The 24262-nt window shown below is 36.6% G+C and overlaps 1 protein-coding gene across 2 annotated transcripts in view; it reads left to right on the top strand.

The window, feature by feature from the left end:
- The window catches only part of LOC136857097 (ERI1 exoribonuclease 2), a 104322-nt gene that overhangs the window by 32661 nt on the left and 47399 nt on the right, over positions 1-24262 (top strand). Inside the window, exon 4 of one of the 2 annotated variants that reach the window (XM_067135491.1) lies at positions 6014-6223. In XM_067135491.1, coding sequence (XP_066991592.1) covers positions 6014-6223 — 210 coding nt within the window. Of the gene's footprint in view, positions 1-6013; positions 6311-24262 lie in introns of those variants that run through there. The other variant, XM_067135492.1, reaches the window with a different exon arrangement.

Below are 24262 nucleotides of genomic sequence, written 5' to 3' on the forward strand. Positions count from 1 at the left end.
GTAAATACTGCAAAACTGTTTATTTAAATGATAAATCTTCATTATTGAAAACACAATTGCATCATTTACATCCAAATTCAAAGGTTCAACTTGACTATCACGTGGTATCGTGCACGAGCAGTGTCCAGATTAGCACGCGAGTACTAGATTCCGCATGGCACTCCACAGTAACCGAGTGGTAAGTCCCAGTGTTACACGATGAACGAGCAGCAGAACACGAGAAGTTCAAAATACTCATATGTCTTGTTCATGATAATAACACTAAAATAGTTCAGTTTTGCCGTTAATGTTTACCTGCTCTAAGGGGAATAAACTGAAATTTGATCATAGTATTATTTCCTGTTCGGGTGCTCATTCCTGCCACCCAGCTGGTGAATTCACTTATAGAAAGGAAGCGAACTAATGGATCCGTGCTCAAAACTAAAAGTGATGCTTGGCAGAAAATTTGTAGTGAATTCAATGTACATACTGACGTTAGCCAACTTACGATCAAGTAACTGAAGTTCTGAATCTAATACACCTGCCAAATTTTGAGCTAACAGAGAATTTAACTGCTTGAACCTGGGCAGTTAACTGAGTTTAACAGATTGTTAGTCTTAACCAATGTTGATTAAATGCTTATTTGGTTAAGTTCACTGTTAAATTATTTTAACAGACCATTAAATGTTAACTGAGGTTGAATAAACGGGGCCTCTTCTCTCTGTCGTTTCTCTCATCCACGTATTTCCATATCTGGTCTATTCTTAATTAGTGTTGTGATGATTACTTCACTTTCCACGAACCTACTACACTGATGTTGCAGGGGGAGAGGTGATACTCCCACGTGGCGCGTTCCAGGTGGCGGATAGGGAGGTCTTAACCGGCTTGCCATTGAACTTGAGGGAAATAAAATAGCTCTCGCGGACCAAACACACATCCCCCTGTCGGTGGAGAACACGGGCGAAGAATACACTCACAGTATCCCCTGCCTAAAAGGGGTAACCAAGGGATGATCGAATTAGAACCATGAGACTACTTGGTAATTAATATCACCACGCGGGGAACACCATTGGTCGCCTTTATTTGCACGTAGTACCACCATGTTAGGTACGCAATAGGTTTGTGATCAGTAGGGACAGTGTGTGAATCGGGATGAGTTTTACAGTACCTGTGATTAGTACCACTGTATGAGCAACACAATGGGTCTGCCTTGCCTATGATTAGTACCCACTATGTGAGGAACACCACGGGATAGTATGAGTCCCTGTGATTAGTACATCTATGTGAGGAACACTATAGGTTTGCGTTGCCTGTAAATGGTGCCGCAATGTGGGAAACACCATAGGTCTACATTACATGTACATATTACATTACCTTTGAGTAGTACCATAATGTGTGGAATACCACGAGTCTGTTACTTTTGATTAGTACCGCAACATGGCAGATACCATGGTTCTACTTTCCTAGTGATAAGTACCATTATGAGGGGCCTATAACCTGGTTTTTGGACCCCTTTAGACTACAAACATCATCGATTTAGGATTGTGCTTTAAAAGCAGTCCCTTGGTCAGTACTACTATTGGTTAACACTAGTTTCTGGGAATGTGGTGCATTGCAGGTCGAATCCACTGATCGTTTTAAATTCATATCCACCCATTCATTCTTTGTCATCACGTTTTGAATTCTGGTCAGTGGATGATTTTGGACTTTTAAATTGTCATATTTCGTCCCATTTCGTACCATTAGGGGCCGATGACCTAAATGTTAGGCCCCTTTTAAACAACAAGCATCATCATCACTTCACTCTTGTTTGCTGAGAACTTCATTCCATAGAGACGACTGTACTTCTTCCCATGTATCCAACTGTTCTTTTTCGTATTCCTCACTATCACTCCATATCACTAGATTGTAAACAACATTGATTTCATTGTATCTTCTCTGAACTCTCCAGCCACACTATCTAGTACTCATAGTAGTAAGAGACAGTAGTGGTGAATGGGCACTCCCTTGCCCAAGAACCTGAATCATGCTGTTTTCTTTTCTCCCTCCTTCACTCAGTTCTCACCTCTCTCATACATGCCCTTAACAGTTTCAATTATTTCCTTACTCTTTTCATTGTGATCACTTCCCAAACCTTAACTCTGTATACACTGTTTTATGCCTTCTCTGTAACCAAAAATGCCATCACATCCTTTTCATACCGTACTCATAATATTTCTTTGCCACTGACCCTTCAACAGTTTGGGGATGCATTGCAGGCAGGGCCTGAACCAGATCAACAAAACGCTGACGATAGCCAAAGTGTTTCAGTACCACCCATATAGCAGGTCTTGGAACAGTCAAATGCCTTTTCCTTGTCATTAAAACTAAGAACAGAGGATTCTGTTGGTCTGCATTTTTCCTGAAGCTGCCTTTCACAGAAGATTAGATCAGCTGTGCCTCTGGACGTTTAAAACCCACACTGGGACTCGGGGAGGACTTTCTCAGAGATTACCTGGAGGCAGTTAAGCATAATTCTTGCAAGAATTTTACCTACAATAGATAGTAGATATCTCTAATTTTATCTTCAAGATTAACATACACGTCTCCAACATAAAAAAGAACCCTTACACCGATTTTACTTCGTCACTTGGACACTGACTTGTTGAAATTTTAACCCAACATGAATGAAGATTTTTATTTTATCATCATAACTATCACATGTGTTTTAATTGTCTTGCCATTTTGTCAAATCTTTTAGCTGAAGATGTTCCATAATCGGAATGAAACATGTCCTAGAGATTAAGCTTGATTATATCATGTAATTAATGAAACCATTATATAGAAATTGACAAGTATTGGAAGGTGGGAATCTGCTTATAACTTAACCTTAGTTGTGTTGATAAGATGGTTTGGCTATGGGTCCTCCAGCCTCAGGGATCCTAGCAGAAATATACCTAGACTTTTTAGAACACAATTTCATTGATAATGACGACGACATTAAACATGTATTTTTTGGGCTAGATTTGTAGATGACGCATTGGTGATCCTAGATGATAGAGTTATTACTCTTAATAGCCTCAATAAAATTGATCCGCATATTAAATTCACTCTTGAAACAGAATCAAACAAATCAATTAATTTTCTAGATATAACAATAAGCAGATTACCTTCCTCATTATCATATATGATTGATAGAAAACCCACACATACAGCTAATACCATAAAACAAGACTCTTTTCACCCACAGACACATAAACGTGCCTCGTACAACAGTATGGTTAACCGTGCCTTCAAAATTCCGCTATCAAAGGAAAACTTAAATAAAGAACTAAATATCACCCGCTCCATTGCCAAATTTAATGGTTATAATAGATATTTTATTGAACAAATTACTAACAAATTTAAACACCGTCCTAACACAACACTCTTAAAAGATAATCCTAAACCAGCTGCTTACTCCACATTCACATTCAATATAAATGCCTACAGTATTGCTAATGTCTTCAAAAAACGCAATACCGTGATTTCTTTTCGAACTAATAATAGAAACCTTGAATTATTACATAACTCCAACTCCTTAAATAAAACAAGTGTCTTTTCTAAATCAGGCGTATACTGTTTTAAGTGCAACAACTGTAACTCTTCTTACATAGGCCAAACTGGTCGTAACTTCAAAATTAGGTACTTTGAACACGTTAATGCAATAAAACACAACAGATTTTCTGCAGTGGGACAACACATACATGACACAAAACGTATTTTTACTACAATAGACCAGGATATTGAAATTCTCAGCACTCTAAATAAAGGCCCTCTCCTAGACATCACTGAAAACTGTTTTATACACCTCGATCAGTTTTTCAATCCAAATCTTAACCTGAATGATATTTCTGAGAAGCCCAATGCCCTTTGCGATTTTCTCATCTCCATTTTAAATAACCTAAAGTCAACAAGTAAGCGATCAATCTTTCACAATTTACACAATACCCTCTCATGCCACTTCCCCCCTTCCGCAACACCCCCATTTTCCTTTCCCTCCCACCCTCATTATTCCCCACCCTTTTCTCTATTTATCATCTCCCATTCATTTATCAATCACCACGGCAAGCTGTTTCGAGTTGAGCCTCACATTGTAATTTCTTTTAAAATTTCTTCCTGTCTTTTATATATTTTATTTGGTTTTATTCTTTTTAAAGATTTTTTCTAATTTATATATCCACTTCGAATTGTCGAAATTAAGTCCTACACTGCTTTCCTAAGACTTCAATTACGTCACCTTTTACTCTTCGGCCGGAGAAACAAATGATTACAAGACCTGCCTAGCAACAACTATACATAATTGCATATCATAAATGAACAGGTTGTAACTTCTATTTGGTTCAACTTAACAACAGAGTATTGAAAGGTGGATCCTTCCTACTATATAATATTGTATATTTTTCTATTCAATACAGAACAATCATGCAATTTTTAACTTTAAATAAAAACTACTGCGCTAATGACTGTTTGTTTCTTTGTTTGTTTGTATGTATGTCTCAAATGGACTCAAAAACTACTGGAGCGATCTGGCTGAAAATTTCACAATTTGTTATTGTTACTCCTGGGAGGGTTTAGGAAATGATTTGAACAAAATCTGATAGGTAGTTCAGCATAGGGGGTGAGAATGATGAAAAGAAAATAGGGGAAGGCATAGGGGGTGAGAAGGGGTGAAGGGAGAAAATGACCCCTAGTACTCCTAAAGGAAGGGGTGAAATGTAAAAATCCGAAAAATGACCGATATTAGTGGCAAATTCATAGTCTTTGAGGTAGCTGAGATGAACTGTGACACTCTGGATGCTGTTTGAGCATCATTGTGTTGGGGTTAGAAGGGATGAAAGGAATGTCCAAAATGACGAAGATCATGAATGTACGGGTGCATGTTCCAGCATAGCTCTCAACCAAACATGATACTCATGACTTACTGTTTGGGAAAGAAAACTGTAGGGTAAGACAGCCCTACATGCAGGGGTGGAAAGGGGGTGAAATATTAAAATAATAGAAAACGACCAATATTAAAATTGAAAACTATGTATGTTAATATAGTTTTTCTTTTGCATTTGATTAATTGGTTTAGAAACATCTGACACGGTTGAATTAATAAACCCGGGCAAAGATGCGGGCACCTTCTAGTACTCCAATAAGATTGTTTAGACTTATTTCCAAAATTCCTGTCATATATACTGTATATAGGTATTATATAACATTATTTGGTACTATCCCTATCTTACTTGCGAGTTAACTGAACTAGGTGCTCTAAGAAAGAATGAGCATATGTTATTGTGTTGATAAACTTAACCACAATAGGTATTTTATTTGATCCTGTATTGACTTGTCTAAATCTATTAAAGAAACTATTTAAAATAGAATAAATAATTTTCAATCATTAACAAGGTGGACCCAACATAAACTATTTTAAATAGTTTCTTTAATAGATTGTTATTGTATTTTTGTATGTTCCTTACATTTACTATGCCAGCTCCGTAGTGTAGGGATAGCGTGCCTGCCTTTTACCTGGAGGCCCCGGGTTCAATTTCCAACAAGGTCGGGGATTTTTACCTGGACCTGAGGGCTGGTTCGAGGTCCACTCAGCCTACATGATTAGAATTGAGGAGCTATCTGACAGTGAGATAGCGGCCCCGGTCTAGAAAGCCAAGAAAAACGGCCGAGAGGATTCGTCATGCTGATGACACGACACCTCGTAATCTGCAGGCCTTCGGGCTGAGCAGCGGTCACTTGGTAGGCCAAGGCCCTTCAAGGGCTGTAGTGCCACAGGGTTTGGTTTTTTACATTTAATATTCTATCAGACTTAGTTTTATTTATCAAAATATAATTCATTTCCCATGTTGATACAAAACCTGTTGATACCCCCAACAAGTATTATACTATAACTATAGGTTCAGTTGTTTCCAAGAAAAGTGTACCTATTAGGAACTTGTACAATATCAAGTGCTCATTCTTTCTTTTTCTTTTTCTCTTTGTGCAACTCTACATGTTCTCTGATTTTATTTTACAGGAGTTTTATCAGCGAAATCCGAAAGGTTTGCGTGGTGCGCTCTCAGAAGTAGGTTTGAATTTTGAGGGGAGAGAGCACTCCGGCTTAAGTGATGCTAAGAATACAGCCTACTTGGCCTGGCAAATGATTCAGCATGGTGCTAAACTGAGAATTACCAAAGTATTACAGCCAGTTAAGAAAATAAGTAGCTCAACGAAGACATCACTTCAAGTTGGTAACATTTTATAGCATAGTTTTTTCACAATGGAATGTTTATCATTGTAATTAATTAACAGAATAAATGTAAATATTTTTAAACTATCCTAGCATTGTTGATAACCATGGGTGGAAAGCACTATTTGATTGACAGCATTGCTGATCAGATACAGGCCAAGAAATGCAAAAGGATTGTCACAAGAAAGAAAAATCATGACATATACTGAATATTCACCATTTAATAAAAATTTGCAAAATATATTTAAACATAGTTATAGAAGAATAAAGTTAGCCAATATGGTGCTCAGATACGCTTTTTCACTTTTCAGATCTATTTCCCTTTATCTCGTATCTGCATGTGGAAATTAGCATAATAAATAAAACATAAAATTGATTAATATAGAAACAATTGTTGAGTGCATTGGTGTAAAGCATGATAGTTGTTTTCTCTTCTGAGAAAGAAAAATTGTTTTATTAATTTTGTTTCAAAAAATCTCGTTAATAAATCATCACCAGGCCTTAAGAAATAATTCACAATTAGAATTAAGGAAGGTTCAACCTTTTCAATACAAAACGTGTTGTATAAGATGTTCACAACATATTATTTATTATATTATTAGAACCGGTTTCGACGCTTATTGCGTCATCAGCTACAAAAATCACAGATGGGCAAAGTACATATCATAAAAATTACATAAATAACTCTTGCATGGCTAAATACAAATGATGGACTGCTTTTCTCCTTAAAGGCTGGAAGAAAATGAGTAAAATATGATGTGATGTGACACATAAAAGCGTAGTAGTTTGATGAGTGAGTATTGTGCATCACATCATCATATTTTACTCATTTTCTTCTAGCCTTTAAGGAGAAAAGCAGTTCATCATTTGTATTTAGCCATGCAAGAGTTATTTATGTAATTTTTATGATGTGTACTTTGCCCATCTGTGATTTTTGTATGTGATGATGATGCAATAAGCGTCGAAACCGGTTCTAATAATATAATAAATAATATGATGTGAACATCTTATACAACACGTTTTGTATTGAAAAGGTTGAACCTTCCTTAATTCTAATTGTGAATCTCAGTTCAATACGGGAATATGAAGTTTTTAACTTATAATATTAAGAAATAATTATTAAAACATAAGCAAAGATTCTATAGTAAAGCTGGTGAAGAGAAAAATAATTAGGCAAGTGATTTAACTTAAGCTAGGTCACAACACACCTAAATATTATGGATTACAATGACAAAAATGACTACTGTAAGAGAAAGATGTATTTGAAACATTTATCTTTTGTATCGTTCTTCTCTATATTTCAAGCTCAACAAAGATTCTAAATTGTTGTTCCAATGGAAAATGTGGAGAATACACAAGTCATTTTATCATTCTAAATTTTTATAGTGTACTTTTTTGTGATAAGTATTGTAAACTTATTAGCATCAGTACATATTTTTAACATTTTGCAAATTTTACATATTATTTAGTAATATATGATTATTGGAAAGAAATAAACAAGTGTCAAATCAAGTTGGTGGGGGGGCGGTAATAAGAAAGCAACACATGAAATAGGACAAACTCAATGTCAGGTCAGGGTGGAAAGAGGGAACAACAGAAATAGGAAAAGACAGATTTGGAAATTCAAAAGGACAAGGACAATCTCCACATTTTCATACACTGAAATAAATATGCTCTCTCCTCATCAGTCCTTGACTCATCAATATTCTGGCACTTAACTTCATCAGGAGGTTGGCCATCAACACTCATTGAGGGGCCATCTTGAAAGATCTTTTCTTGATGTGGGATTAGAACAGGTAATGGGAAGAAACAATAAGACAGAGGTAAAAGGGGTGGTAAAAGAATATTTACTAAGTACTACGCTGCTTGTTGAATCTTCTCATGGACATACAGTATGTATCACTATCAACATGATTTATTTTAGTTTAGTTTTGAAACAAACATGTAAATATTCATTCGCTAATATAGTACATCATATACTGCACTTTTTTATTGGAATTTACCACTTTCTGTGGATGTAAGTGATGCCAAAAATTAACTTTCCATATAGTAAGCCACTTGAAAATCTGTGTAGCCATTAAAGATTGCCACACTAATATTTTTGGAACTCAGCTCCTAATGGTCCAATTTCCATTTTCTCGTTTTTTTTTCTTTGAAAGCTCTTGTGAAGAGGACACCATTTGCCCCGATATATTTATATCTAAACTCTCTAAACCTTATGGGCTGTGCACAGTTTTCAAAAGAACAAATATTTTTAATTTGATGATTTGAATAAGTTAGCACTTTGATCTTTCCTGGTGGACCATCCCCACTATGCTTGTTGGTTGCTAATCCTTATAAAAGACTTACAATAACTAAAAGACACAGCACCCAGTGTACATAAATACATTTGCAATGGTTGTTATCCACAAAACCAACAATCCTTTTACTGCAATCACTATGGAATCAACCTCACGAGCAAAACAATGTCCTCATAAAAGGAAATGGTGATGCTGTGGTCTATTGCAAGATCCAGCCATGTTGAGCAGATGGATGTTGTCTGGACCATAATTAGTTAGTATTATCGATGAGTTTGAGTCAACAAGCAAAACTAACAGTACTGACAGGCTTGCTGCTCACTATAAACAGTACACTGCTTACCAGAGCAAGTTTCAGAACCAAAATAGATTAATTTTTAAAAGATTTCTTGAGTTCAGAAACCCTTCTGAGGAAAACGCATGTGGTCTTATGGTTTGGGACACTAAGGTTATAAACAGATTTATGGATCAAGCGCAATGTGGAAAACCATTTGAGTAACAAGGCAGAAGTGAGTTTATATGCTCCTCTGAAATAAACTGACTAAATTCTTTGGCTTTGATCAAAAAAAGTTTCTGACTTGAGATATTATGTTGAGTTTTTCTCCAGTGCTTTCATTGTAAGTCAAAACAGACACTTGGATTTGGACAAATTTTTTAAATATAAAAATACCAGTACCCCACCTTCATTTTCTTCAAATGGTGTTCTGTGATCATATCAGAAATTTCAGCTACTTACAATCCTGGACAGAGCAGTTGATCAATAGAGACGGGAATTTGCCTATTTTATTCCTGTGTTCAGAAACATAGGCTTTTGAGATATAAATCTGTTTTAGGGTCTTTTTAGCTTAATTTTGTTGGTTTTATTGTGCTTATAAATGCCTATTTCAGGGGTTTGTGCCTATTTGGAGTATAATTGCCTATATGATGCCTTTTGAATGCATTTCAAAGAAGCCGATTAAATTCCAGTGCATTACGTTGTAGCTGGTGTGCTCGACAGAATTATCTTCTCGTTTCTCAATATGTTTACCCCACGAACGAAAATGGGAATTCTAGGAAGTCGCCAAGAATAGGAGGAGAAGAAACAAGAAACAATTTGATATCGAACCCTTTAGCCTCTCTAACCTTCTAAGACATATGCGAGAACCAATCAACGTCGAACTATGTTGCACATCCCATAACCCCATGCCTCCCTCAGGAAGCTAACTTCTGTACGCATACGCTTTACCTTCATACCATGTTGTGGTTTATTTTGAATAAGAAGAAGAAGTGTGTCTGCGGCAATGCCCAAAGAAAAATCGTCGAAGTGTTATTGGCTGAAGCAGTGGATCAGGGGGGATCTTAATTTCACTACGGATGGAAGGGTAGTCATCCGCCAAGCTTGCTGTTAGGAGGTAGGTTTGTTTGTTCCTTTCCTTTTCCTTTTATTTTTCCTGTGATTGAGAACTGTAATCGCATTTCATTGTGGCATTTATAGGTCTATTAATTTATGTATTGTGGGAAATTGTTTTGTTGCAATGTTGCATTAATCGTAAACTTTCAATATTTTTATTGCTGAAGTATAAATAATCATTTCATTACTGAACGAGGAGTTAGAACATCGGTGGTCTCTTGTCACAGAGTGGATGAAAATTAAAAATCGGTATTTTGAATTGTGATTCATTTGCTGTGAAAATAGTTTTACAGCTGAAATGCAATTTAAAAACGAAAGTGAGTAACTTTTACCAGCGCTATGTGTAGGCTATAATGAACCCTATTACGCTTCCGCTAATCCTTCGTGAAACATAGGTTGAAAATCCAATGTGGCACGGCTAGGACGAGTCATAGAGGGTAGACATACAACATGGCACGGCCTGGACGATGTCACAGTGTGTTTTACAAGGTTGCCAAGACTTATCTTTACAAGACCAGGCCAGTGAAAAGACAGTTGATCTGGATTGGTGAGGTCCAGTTAGTAACCGTTGTGCTGGGGAGCAAGCAAAGACAATCTGGGGGGCGTAAGCTCCCACGTAAGCCTCTTGCTAAATTGTAACAAAAAGTAAGGTTATGGGCGAATTCCACGACAATTTCAAATTGCGCTGTTTTCTAATTTTCAATGAGGGTGGCATGCTTGTAGGCACACATGATGCAGGATCTATTGCAGGCAACAGAAAATAGCCTTCATGACATCTGACCTGGCTGACCGGACCCGGCGAATAATTTCAATAAAGGTGACTGCTATATACTGAGTAGATCGTGGCTACCCTCCGTAGTTAACTCGTCAACATCTTTCTCTGTGACTCGGGAGGCCCTGGAATGAACTATATTTCTAACAGGGACGCTCTATCTTGAGTCTGGTTACTATGGAGTGACAGTTGCCCTTTTGCATTGTTATTGCTCTGAAGACGATCCTGGTCGCAGGATCGAAACGCGTCAGCTGGTATTTAATATTACACGACCTAATATCCCCAAATAATTATCATTGTCATTTAGTGGTCGTGAAAGCAAACGTATTAACAAATAAAATGTTCACAAATCTGAGATTTATAGTTTCTCCGTTTTAATTTTTCTATGTAAGTAAGAATACTGCTAGGGGCAGCTTGGTGGGTCCCTAGTAAGCCTAAAGGAGGAAGCTCTCCTCTACGCTATTCAGGTACTGTTTCACGTCATTTTTATTATTTTTTCACCCAGTGAACTTGACACGGTACTGCTAAATTATAACTGAAAAATCTTTGAGGACATATTTCCATTTAAAATACGAATTCCCTTCTTCTTACTTTAAAATTTTGTACTTCTGGAAACATCATCTTTTTTATGAAAAAATGCATAATATAAATACTAAGCATTATTGCCAATTTGCCCAACTGTAGAAATCTATATATATAAAATAAGAGTTTTGTCTGTACATTGCTCAGAATTTGAAAAGAATGGTATTTCTGTATCGGTCATGTCCACAGTAACAAGGAAATGCATTTTTTACTTTTCCGTAATGTCTGTCTGTATGTATGTATGTATGTATGTATGTATGTATGTACATGCATCACGAAAAAATGGCTGAAGAGAATTTAATGAAAATCGGAATGTAAAGTTGGGTGATGAACCACTACAATCTAGGTTATAAATTATTTTATTCACGCTGAGTGAAATGGTAGTTTAGGGGAAGGCCTGAAATTTAATTCTCAAATATTTGTTATTAGTGGTCGTGTCTTAATGAAAATCGGTATACAAAGTCGGGGTAATAAGTTGATATAATCTAGGCCATAAATAATTGTATTCACACAGAGTGAAATTGCAGTTTTAAGGGAATGCCTAAAATTTAATTTTCAAATATTTATATTATTAGTGGTCGTATCTTAATTGAAATCGGTAGACAAAGATGGGAAATAAGTTGCTACAATATAGGCTATACATAAATGTATTCTCGCTGAGAAAAATGGTAGTTTAGGGGAAGGCCTAAAATTTAATTCTCAAATATTTATTATATTAGTGATTGTATCTTCATGAAAATTGGTATGAACAGGTACGTTTTTGATTTCGGAAAAGGCACTTAACGGGGGTGAAAGGAAGTTGAAAAGCAAGTTAAATTATTTTTTTGAGGATACTTATATCTCAAAAAATGAAAATGTTACAGACATGGAAACTGGCATTTGGAATTTCCTTTATAAATAAAGAAACGTGTATTTTTTCGACTTGAGACAAGACTGTTTCTCACATGTACATTTCTGTGTCGCATGGTCGTCTTAGCCCCAAAAAGCAATACCTCAAATGTGATTTACAACGAGTTTCTGGGATAAATGAAACTCTATTTTTCGGTGAGTCTTTATACTTTAGGGACTTTCAGATAATGTCTTAGTACAGTGCCGAGGAACGATTACTTTTATCAAATTACGAAATCAACGCATGGGAAGCCGCGGGTAACTGCTAGTGTAAGATATAGGAGCAATGTAATTTAAGTCAATTTTATTATTTTTCATATCAAGTGTGAAAAAAGTACCATATAGATCAACATAGAAATACTGCGATGCATCTGACACAAGTACAAAATGCTGTATCAACGCAGCCTTTCTACCAGACTACAGTGAAGAGCAACCTACAACAATTTTCTTCAGACATATGCACTGCAATGGTGGGAGCATAAACTGGAGCATCTTCAAACTTCAACAAGCTGCCGAGAGCAATCGCCGAGTTGGAGAATAGTGGCATGCCCCAGGTGGAGACAATTAGGATTTTGGAAGAAATCAGGGGAAGTTTTGACCGAACCTCCGGGAAGGTAGCCGCTAAATACAAAGTATGTTACAAGTGTTATTATTTTTTTATATCCACCTATTCAATACAAAGAGATCTTTTTAGAAATTAGATATTATTACAAAATGTTAAGGGACATGTTTCGCCCATATTAAGGGCATCATCAGCCTCAAACTCAAAACTGTATGGTGAAAAATCAGGATCCTGATTGCTCTTACAAGTCATAAAAACAGGATATTATTGTAGGTGTCTGTCCAAACATACAAATTATTAGAATGTCCTTGGTTAAAATTGCAGTATCAAGCTGCATGTCAAAAGTTCACACGATTATACTTTCCGGAGCGTTGAAACAGCTCAGTCTTTATAATGAAACAGAAATGTGCCTCCTTGAATACTCCTGTTAGAGGATAAGAAAAAGCAAAGATGATAAACTGTTACAGATGCCAATTTCGTATGTTGTGATAAGATAACAGCCCTCTTAAGTGGCTGTTCAGCTGCCTATAGTCTATTTAAATGGCTGAAGGAGTGAAAATCGAATGCGTTATGATAAGATAACAGTTTTCCTTAAGTAATTGTGGGAGCAAGGAAAAAAGCATTTGGTTGTTTATAGATGTATTTATCTTGTTTAAAGGAGCGAAAGTCGAAGGTTTATCGACACTGATAGAGCTCTTTGGTGTGAAGTTCTTTCGTCTGTAAAGATGTAGATCAGTTATGGAAAGGAAAACTGTTATCTTATCATAACGCATTCGATTTTCACTCCTTCAGCCAGTTAAATAGACTATAGGCAGCTGAACAGCCACTTAAGAGGGCTGTTATCTTATCACAACGTACGAAATTGGCATCTGTAACAGTTTATCATCTTTGCTTTTTCTTATCCTCTAACAGGAGTATTCAAGGAGGCACATTTCTGTTTCATTATAAAGACTGAGCTGTTTCAACGCTCCGGAAAGTATAATCGTGTGAACTTTTGACATGCAGCTTGATACTGCAATTTTAGCCAAGGACATTCTAATAATTTGTATGTTTGGACAGACACCTACAATGATATTCTCTTTTTATGACTTGTAAGAGCAATCAGGATCCTGATTTTCACCATACAGGTTTGAGTTTGAGGCTGATGATGCCCTTAATATGGGCAAAACATGTCCCTTACAATTTTATAATAATATTTAATTTCTAAAAAGATCTCTTTGTATTGAATAGGTGGATATAAAAAAATCACAACACTTGTAACATGCTTTGTATTTACGTACATTTCAATACGGACTAACATGGGAATTATAACGTGTAAGGTAGTCGCTGTCAGCGTCTGCAGCGGAATCTAGGATGGAAAGCGATGGTAAAAGTAACCAGGGTGCTACGAGGTGAGGTAAATGAAACAATGGAACTAAGGCCAGATGAAGTAGCTTCATTGAAGTTTTGTCCGATCATTCCATGTGATGTTGAGAGATCTTTCTCTCAGTACAAAACATTCTGCATGACAAGAGAACAAGACTGTTTTTGAGTGTGTTATTAAATTATATGTAATTTTTCATGCCTATTTTGTTGCCTATTTTACACGTTAGTGCCTATTTACATGCCTATTTTGGCTAATTTAAGAGCCCATATGTCTGCCTATTTTAACTGTTTTTAGTGCCTATAATTCTCGTCTCTATTGATCAAACACAGTTCGAAGGATTTTGTGATAGTCATTTAGAATAGAGTAGCATTAGCGCATGCTCTTCCACCCAAAACTTCATAGACGTTTGGAGAATACTGCGATGCGGAATTCAAAAACATAATTTTGAATGATGTTGAGAGGTTCTATGCAAACAGAATGCACATTTGTTGGGATACTTATTCAAAAACTTGTCTGAAGAAACGTGTAAGAGATGAGAGGCGTATGCCTTCGTCGCCAAGTAGAACAAGGAAATATGCTACCAAAAATTGGAATAACTACATCTGCTCTGATCAGAAGAAGATGGAACTCTTCAAGTTACTTGGAGAACAAGCATTTTTTAATTTTGTTTGGGCTTACATCAGTACTGAGATTGATGGCATCATTCATTCATGTTGGCCAGATGGAACTTCACTTGGTGGAGGAAAATTCAGGCAACAGGAAGGTGCAGATGGCAGGATTTTTCTCCATGCTGAACATGGAGCAAAAATTATTATTTGCACAACAGATACTGATGTTTTGGCAAAATCCTTTCACATTCTCAAAACTGCAGGACTTCAGGAGTTGTAGATTCTCTTTGATGCTGGGAATGATCAGAAATACACGAGCAGTAATTCCTTGTTTGAAAGTATGGGTGAACATAAAGCCGTTGCATTGAGAGGATTCCATGCATTCATTGGAACAGATATAACTTCATTATTTCCCTAGAAAGGGATACAGACTGTCAGGAAAGTGTGGAAATCAATTCCTGAAGCTGCTGAAGAACAACAGAATGTTTCTGATGAAACTTTTCAAATTCTGGAGAAGTTTTCTCTTTTGTTTTACTACAAAGACGCAGAAGACTTCTCTTTACTTCAAAAAGTCGCAGTCTATAAAGTTTGCCCCCAACAGAAGAGGCACTACTACAGCATTGTCTTCATTCAGCATACCAGGTTGGACAAGTTTGAGGTCATACGTGTTCAGTGATGAACAACGTTCCAGGGCCAGAAGGATGGGGATGGACCATAGTTGCTGAGGAGTGGATGCCGGTCTGGTATTCTCTTCTCTTATGGCAGCCTGCAGAGAATTGGTTAATTGTAGTTGCTCCTGATGCGTACACGATTCTCTTGTTCCAAGGCCAAGATATCATGCACACTACTGTGCATGAATTGCAATGGGATTCAACAACGCACCATTTAATTAGATTATTTTTAAATTCATTTTACAATTTCAAGATCATAATTGTTTTGTTGATGCAATGCCTTAATGTAATCATTATTTTGTTCCAGGGATGAATTGGAAGATGAAGATGTTTGCGATATGTAGAGTCGTAAGAGCTGTATAGAACTAATTAATTTACATGAGTATTTCTTGGTACTTAGTTGGTTTGAAAAAATTATTTCTTTAGTGTAATAAATGTTTTTAAAATAATTATCACTGTTGTTTATGAAAATAGGTCTTTCTTGACATGTGCAGAACCCCCATATACATAAAACCTTCTTTATGGGGAAAGAAAGGGATATTAAGCACAATTAAAAAGTTACTTGTCAATGAAATTCATGGGTATAGCATAATTTTCAGACTTTTGAAAATTGTTTAGAAACCTTTAGGTGTACGGGAAAATGTATAGGGACAAAAAAATGTCCTCTTCACAAGAGCTTTCAAACAAACAAACAATCAAACAAACAAACAAACAAACAAAAATGGAAATCTGGCCATTAAGAGTTAAGATACAAAAACATTAGTGCAGCAATACAACGGTTGATGGCCACCATTTTTCTACTCTACGCAGATTTTCATGTTGCTCCCCATCTGGATAGTTTCCTTTAGGCATCAACTATGACCACAGAAAATGGCACATTCCAATCAAAAAGTGCAGCTTTTTGTCTCGTTTAGCCATGTACCCGGTTTACTAATAATGTGGTCTCATCCCAGCCGTCTTTTTCTTGTGCGTTTGACATAATCGTATAACTTTCAAGCATCTTGTGGATATTCTATTCTACTTTCTCATTAGTACCTGCTGATTGATACGTTGCATCATCAGGAATACTGTTTGTTTGAAACTGAGAAGTTGTTGAACCTCCTCAGAAGATATGTTTTTACCTAATGGGACATTGTATTGTCACGGCCAGGAAGAAACCTCCTATGTTTAAAACAAAAATTTTACAGGAGAGAGAAAAAACACTAGCCAATATCCTGTTCCTCTTTTGATAATTACACCCATCTGGAACTAGTGTTACCTGTTTGCATTGTGGCACATTGTCTAGATAATCCATTATGCAAGTTGTAAATTCATTTGCTGACACTCCCTCATTTACTTCATGCCACAGACAATGTTACCTTCCTGTTATGAAGATTAATCATTAAGTTGTGTACTTGAAGCTTTTGTTTATAGTATGCCTTCGATGCTAACAGCCTGGGACACAAAAGTACACTTTGCAAGTGCATGGTGACCACTGTGTGTTCATCAGAGGCTTCATTTTTGTACAAATCTTTAAGCTCTTTGACCTTTTGCTTGTGTAATATGTATGTCTGATAGTTTCAATTTGTTACTTGCCCAAGTTCATGTTCACAACAAGTATCACACTGGTCTTCTCTAGGGAGGTGGATTGGAGTCTTTTCTTCCTCTAGGGTCTCCATGAAAATGATATTGCAGGTTGTATCTACGTGATTTTCTTCACACCAATCTTTAAAAACCCTGTAATGTTTGACTTGGATAGGAATGTTGAATCTACATAGATCTGTGAGGAAGACTTGGTCATTTTTCTTGCGTCCACTGTTTCTGGTACGTGTTCTCCACTATCTTCTTCCATACTGTCTTCGTTCTGACACTTCTCTTCCTTCTTAGTCCATCTCTTAAAACAGTCTTCTCCTATGGCAAGAGTATTAATGAAGAATGTGCGGCAAACTCGTACACATTCTCCATTTGCTTTTCGCAGATATGTCATTGCCTCGGCTTTTCTTCAGAAGCTCCTTAGTATCATCTCCTATCATCTCCTTCATCTTCGGATCATATTCCTTGTATTCACTAATGCTCTAACAAACGATCTCTTTTCACCCCAAGATGGAATATTCCAAAACATTTCTTTCTACTAAATTGATTTTCGTACAAAGAAGTAATATTTTGGTATGTTTTACTAAATCCTTGTGATTGCATTTAGTTTTAATTTTTCTTTATTGTTTGCTAGTTAAATAATCCTTTTTAATTCCTAAATAGGTTCTTCCTTTCACTTTGATTTAGATCGTTGCCTTTCTTTTCTGCTTCCACGAACCTGCTACGCAGGCGTAGCAGGGGGAGAGGTGATACTCCCAGGTGGCGGATAGGAGGGTCCTAACCGGCTTGCCGGCGGACTTGAGGGAAATAAAATACCTCTCGCGGACCAAACACACTACCCTCTGTGGGTGGGGGACGCAGATGAAGAATACACCCACGGTATCCCCTGCCTGTCATGAGAGGCGACTAAAAGGGGCGACCAAGGGATGATTAAATTGGAACCATGAAACTGCTTTTGGTTCGTACCATCACGCGGGGAACACCATGGGTTGCCTGTACTTGCGAGTTGTACCACTATATTCGGTACGAAATGGGTTTGTGATTAGTAGCAGCAGAGAGTTGGTTCACCTGTGGGTTTTCCAGTGAATATCTGGAATATTATGATGAATTAGTGTGTTACATACCAGCATTATCAGAAAATGAACAAGAGAAATGGCATGCTCAAGAAGAAAGTTTTCTAACTCCCCAGCTAATTCCTGCCAATATTCAGTCAGAGTTAAATTGAAATAATAAATGTGATAGTTCAACCTATTCAATACAAGTAAATAAGAGATGTAGAGATTACATTCTTATTTAATTAAAAGTGGAAATGATACCGGTTTCGACCCCAGTCTGGGTCATCATCAGCCGATTATAACTCGAAAAACAATGCATAAGTAAGAAAGAAGTTAACGGTCAAGTCCACACAATATCAGTTGAAGAGGCGATATAAAAATGACGGGGGTAGGCACTGTAAAATTCAGACGAAGGGGTATGCAAGTCACTTAAAAGAAGTAATGCGTCATCTTCCGAGCATCAGCACGGCACACGCAATGTTTAGCACTGTCTCACATTGCTCACGAAAAGCAGAGAACAGTTAAATGAGCCAGACTGCATACACCGTCAGGCACAAAGTCACAACATGAATATGAAGATCTAAAGTCATGAAGAAGCCGAAACCGGGCGAGTTGGCCGTGCGCGTAGAGGCGCGCGGCTGTGAGCTTGCATCCGGGAGATAGTAGGTTCGAATCCCACTATCGGCAGCCCTGAAAATGGTTTTCTGTGGTTTCCCATTTTCACACCAGGCAAATGCTGGGGCTGTACCTCAATTAAGGCCACGGCCGCTTCCTTCCAACTCCTAGGCCTTTCCTATCCCATCGTCGCCATAAGACCTATCTGTGTCGGTGCGACGTAAAGCCCCTAGCAAAAAAAAAAAAAGAAGAAGAAGAAGCCGAAGACGAGCAGCTCAACCGAAGTAACTTGCAAGCTCTAGAAGATCGGCGCGGTGTTTACAACTTCAAGTGTTGTAGTTTCATACGCTGACGGAGATTGAAGGGTAGATTAATGATCAAGTATTTGCTTAGTTCACGAAAATGTACTGCTATAATAGCGCCTCACACAGCTTGTTAAATGGGCCTACAACACCATAGAACCATTCTATAACAACAATAATTCAACAGCTTCATCAAACTTCCATAATACTCTTCAATAGTATAAATTATTTACAATCAAAGTTTTATAAAATATATTGTCATCGAAGAAGAACACAACAGCTCTCCAACCTTCACGTCAAAAAAACCATACCAACGTTGAGAATTTCCACCCATCATCATCTCTGCAACTTTCTTTTTACAAATTAGGCCAACTATAAACATCTGGTGAACTTCTTGTCAACGCAATCTTGCCGAATAAATCTAAAATAACCTACGAAATGTTGACCAATAAATATCACGGACATACGCATGCCAATGTCAAGTAACTTTTGTCAAGCAATTGGAATGTTTTTCCTTCATATTTTTTATACTAAGCTGTATATTTTGACTTATATCTTTTTACCATACATTTAGCAGTTAATTGACCTACATTTCAAACTTTGACTACAGCTTTAAGCCATCAACTGTCTTTTATAGTCACATGACGCCTTCATTTTTAAATGTACCTCTTATGAATCTACCAGTTTTTATGTATCAATTGTTTGTATTATATATTCTCATTGTACTGATTTAATATGCCTTCCACTATGTATTAGACATCTATTAATGACTACGGCTTTAAGCCGTACAATCTTACGACGTCCTAATTAACAAAGAACTACATATGTGTTTATCATTTTATTAGATCTATAGTTATTTCATTGAACATTTTATATGTACTACCTTTGAATCCACTAGTTTTTAGTATCATTTGAATGTAATGTATATTCTCATAGAACTGATATTTTATGCCTTTCACTATCTATTAGACATCTATTAACGACTACGGCTTCAAACCACCTTCTCTTACTATAGTAGAATCAAACAAGTCCTATTCAACAAAGAACTACATATGTTTTTATCAATATATTTGATTTTTAGTTACTTCATGAACATGTTTATAACTAACGTAAATCTTACCTCTCTTATAATCATCAAACACATTTTTGAATATCTTTAACCAGATGCCTGGTAAAGTAATAAGGTTTTTGATAATGACTGAAGATGCCTCACAGTGAGAGGCGAAACATGTCTCATCTGAATAATGTTTTAAAGTAAATGCCAACTTCTTGTAATGTATTGAATAGGTGGAAATAAACAAAAGATATTATCCTATATACAGTTTATGACATTTTCAATACGGACGAAAAATGATTTTCATCACTTGTAATCTTTCTTGAGAACCGAAAAGGCGTCGTTATCAAAAAACTTTTGTTCTTATGAATATAATCTGTTTTATGCATAACTACTGTTATGTTGCCATTGTCGGCCTTTGTAACAATGAGTTCTTAGTCTTCAATCTTATTTTCAAGTCCCAAAATATGTTTCCTTTCCGTAAGGGAATCCTTAGAGATAACAGGAGTTTTATTACTATTATTAATGAAAATTTTATTAAGTTGTCGTTTTATGTCCATTCTAACCTCGTCCCGCAAGTCATTAGGCAATTTTCCGACTGCAACTTCTGCTTCAGTGGCACATTTTGTGGCTACTTTGGCTTGATTAAAATTCGGCCAGTTGTGTTTAGGTCCTTTTTCGAAAATAAGTCTTTCTGTCTCGCTCAAACTGACCTTGGAGAGATTGATCACTGGAGAATGGAACTGTTTCATTAGATTTTCATTAAGAATCAGGTTGTTCCTTAAATTAGGGGGATGGGGGGTTTGCTACTTCCTTCCTTAGTGCTTAGAGTTTTTTCTCCAATGTTAATTGCTTTTTTGAAAGCATGGTAATTTATGTTGAACTTTATCTTGGAAAAGGTTCCATTTAACTTTAGAGAGTAGAGCTGTGGCCTTGTGGTGAGACTCATACAACTGTTGGTTCAGAAAAGTTTTCTTATTATGAAGAAATGTTAATTCGTTATTTAACCAGAGTTTCTTGGACTTCAGCAAAGTTTTACGTTGATGAGAAAACCTGGATTCTTTTTAAAAAACCTTTTTTAATTAGGAGTCAAATTTTGTACCATATATTGTCTAAAAACCTTTTTGCCTAGTTTTCCTCATTTAATTCTTAAGCCCATATACTGATGAGCAGGGAACAGATTTATATGTTCTAATAATTATTGAAATATGTACATATATATTTAGTTTTTATTGAAATATGGAATTATTTATGCCTTTGCTGGCGGGACCTAGTGTTTACAGTGCACTAAGTCTTCTGGTATGGGCTAGAGCAATTTTGTTACTTTCATTGATCTGTCTCTGTCTTATCCTTGGCTTTGACAAAATGAAAGTGACTGAGGTATGAGCGATGCTAGTAATGCCATTCCTTACGCAGCCAGTCCCTGCTATGAATGGTGTGAAAATATTGCTCATAGGGTCTGTTGGTGCATGCATTTCAGTGGGCTTGGCAGACTGATATGTAATAGCAACTTCTGGCTCGGTGAGGAAAGCAACGGGAAACTACCTCACTCCTCATTTCCCTAGTACGCCTCTTCAGTGATGCCTAGGCCATCTATGACAGCTCATGGCGGAACTGTTGGGGATCCAACCAGCCTTCGGGCTAATGACTAAACATACACATATGGACTTAAAATTACACATATAACATTAATTTCTATTTAATATCAAAGTTCAAAGAAGCTAAGCAAAGTAGATTACATGCAACATAATGTTGCACTTCTCATTTTAATATATTTGAAGAAAACACAATCTTTATTTACTGTTACCAGAACAATGGATTACAAAATGTTCTTTTAAGTGCTGGAAAGTGAATCTTCTCCTAGGCAGATTATATTGACTGAAATTGCGTTCAACATTGGAAGAGGTAATGGGGGCATAATTCAACTTCACAATATCTGCTGGGGTCAAATCCAATGTTAATTTTACACTTAAATCTCCACACAGTATTGCAGCCACCTTTGTCATTTCTTCATATTCAGGGTTCTTTGAAAGTACAGTGGGCATCTTCATGTTTGCTAAATCTGCAACTTTATCTGTACCACGATTTAGTTGTTCCACAGTTTTATTCACAATTTCACAACTTTCAGAAAGTGAGAGATGCAAGTTTTGGAGCCTTTTCAGTGTTTTTTGTGATGCATAAAAAATTATGCTGAATGTAACATAAGTCATTTCTCACACTTATATCGCAGACAATTGTTTTCGTGGCTTCATTTGAGGCTGCATCTTCAGAGTCCATGGCATGCAGAATGTTCTTAATACAGTCTATATATTCAACATAATATTCAACCGCTTGCAGCTACATACCCCACCTAGTTAGAATAGGCTTAGGCGGCAATGGAATCTCTGTGTACATTTCTTTCAAAAGATGAACTCTTCTGTGGGCTTTGAGAAAAACTTTTTTCACTGAGGAAATCAATAAATCTACTTAGGGGTAACTGCCTCTTACCACTTCTGCCACACGATGAAAGGCATGTGCTACACATGTCAAATAAGTCATCTTAGGTACAACACATAATGCTTCTCCAGCTTGTATCATATAAGGTGCGGTATTGCTAACAAAAAGTAACACTTTATTATACTTAACGCCCTGTGGCCAGAGGATACCCATAGCTTCATTGAACAGTTTTGCTATAGTTTTATCACACTTTTCTAGAACATCACAGTGTAAGATTTACAATAATCTTCACTTAACAAACCAGTGATTACGTTGCCAATTAGCCTGCCTTGTTTGTCTGTTCTCTCATCAATGGAAACCCAAATTGGACCATCTTTAATCTCTTGCCTTATCTTCCGAACAGTTTCATTGTATATGTCTGAACAGTACGTTTTTCTGAACGTTGAACGTTGACTCATCCGGAATGGATCGTTTAGTATGTATATTTCTCGAGGAATTCCCTGAAGCACTGATTATTCAGTTTGAAGAGAGGTATGTCAGCAGAGATGAAAGCACGGCAGAGATCGATGTTGAACTCGGACGTTACACTGGAAGTTGCTGGTTGTGTCAGAAACAACTGTCTCTGCTTGGAATCTCGTTGTTTGTTAGCCTGGTGTTTACTGGTTGAAACATGCTGTTGCACAAGGACCCTTTGAGTAGATATCACTGTACAATGATACAAATTATAAAATAATATCTTAGTGTCAGTTGATAACCATCTTCTTTAAATTCTGATATGTACCTTTTCAATTTTAAACTGGTTGACTGAGCTACTTTAGGCATATTGTAACAATGTTAATGTCTTTAATGAATATCAATACACAACTGCACACACTGAACGTACAAGAACACTGTGATCAGTCTCACTGATAATTTAAACTGTGAATGGCTGGTAGTGAAGTAGATGGAGTTATGAAGCACTCAAAGGGAATGACCGAATTAAAAACTAATCCGGAAACCACTAGCATATCGTCGATGAATGAGATTTCCCTAGTTACGAAATTATGGCACAGACACAGTCATTACGTAATGCAGCTTATCAGTGCTGTAAGTGTGATTCAGGTAGTCACGGTACTGACCGGCTGATCTCCACCACTTCCAGACTCAATCCCTCTCTTTCTTCACACCGCTTATCAGCTTATTTTATCAGCCCAGACATGGACAGGCGTGATAATGACCTGCACACCAGTTAAAATATTAATTTTTCGAGTATAGATTTTTAATTTATTTCTCCATTATTGAGAGGACTGCTAATTTAATATAATTTAATACTTTTTAGCCAAAATATGGACTATATTGATTTTAATGACAGAGAATGTGGAACATATGTACTAAACTCTAAAATATGGAAAAATATGGAAAATGAATACTCCATTTTTCAACTCCACGTCATGATTCCTAAAGATAATGCAAAATACAATTAATTTTAGCTTCCTAAAGAGATATGTATTTACATATAAATCCGTTCCTTGCTGATGAGCTATTGTGAATGCCTGGTGGGCTTCATCATTTAGCATAAGAAATTTCATCTTTTATTTTATCCGTATTGAACCGAGATCACAAATAATTATTAAGTTTTTAGAGGTTCCCCCTATTTAATACAAAGCAATGTTGCCTGAATGCATTACAACATATTAACTTTATTTAGCAGTACTAGTTTTGGCGTTTCTTTAGCGCCGCCATCAGCTGCAAGAAAGTCATGAAAAACTGGCAATTAATATAAATTATACATAAACATTTTTGTACAATTAACTCCTATAGCCCTTATATTAAAATATATATTTAGGTAAAATACAGAGTTATTGTCTCATATTTCTACAAGGTCAC

Source organism: Anabrus simplex, chromosome 1, assembly GCF_040414725.1.
Source record: "Anabrus simplex isolate iqAnaSimp1 chromosome 1, ASM4041472v1, whole genome shotgun sequence".
In the NCBI taxonomy this organism is placed as follows: Eukaryota; Metazoa; Arthropoda; class Insecta; order Orthoptera; family Tettigoniidae; genus Anabrus; species Anabrus simplex.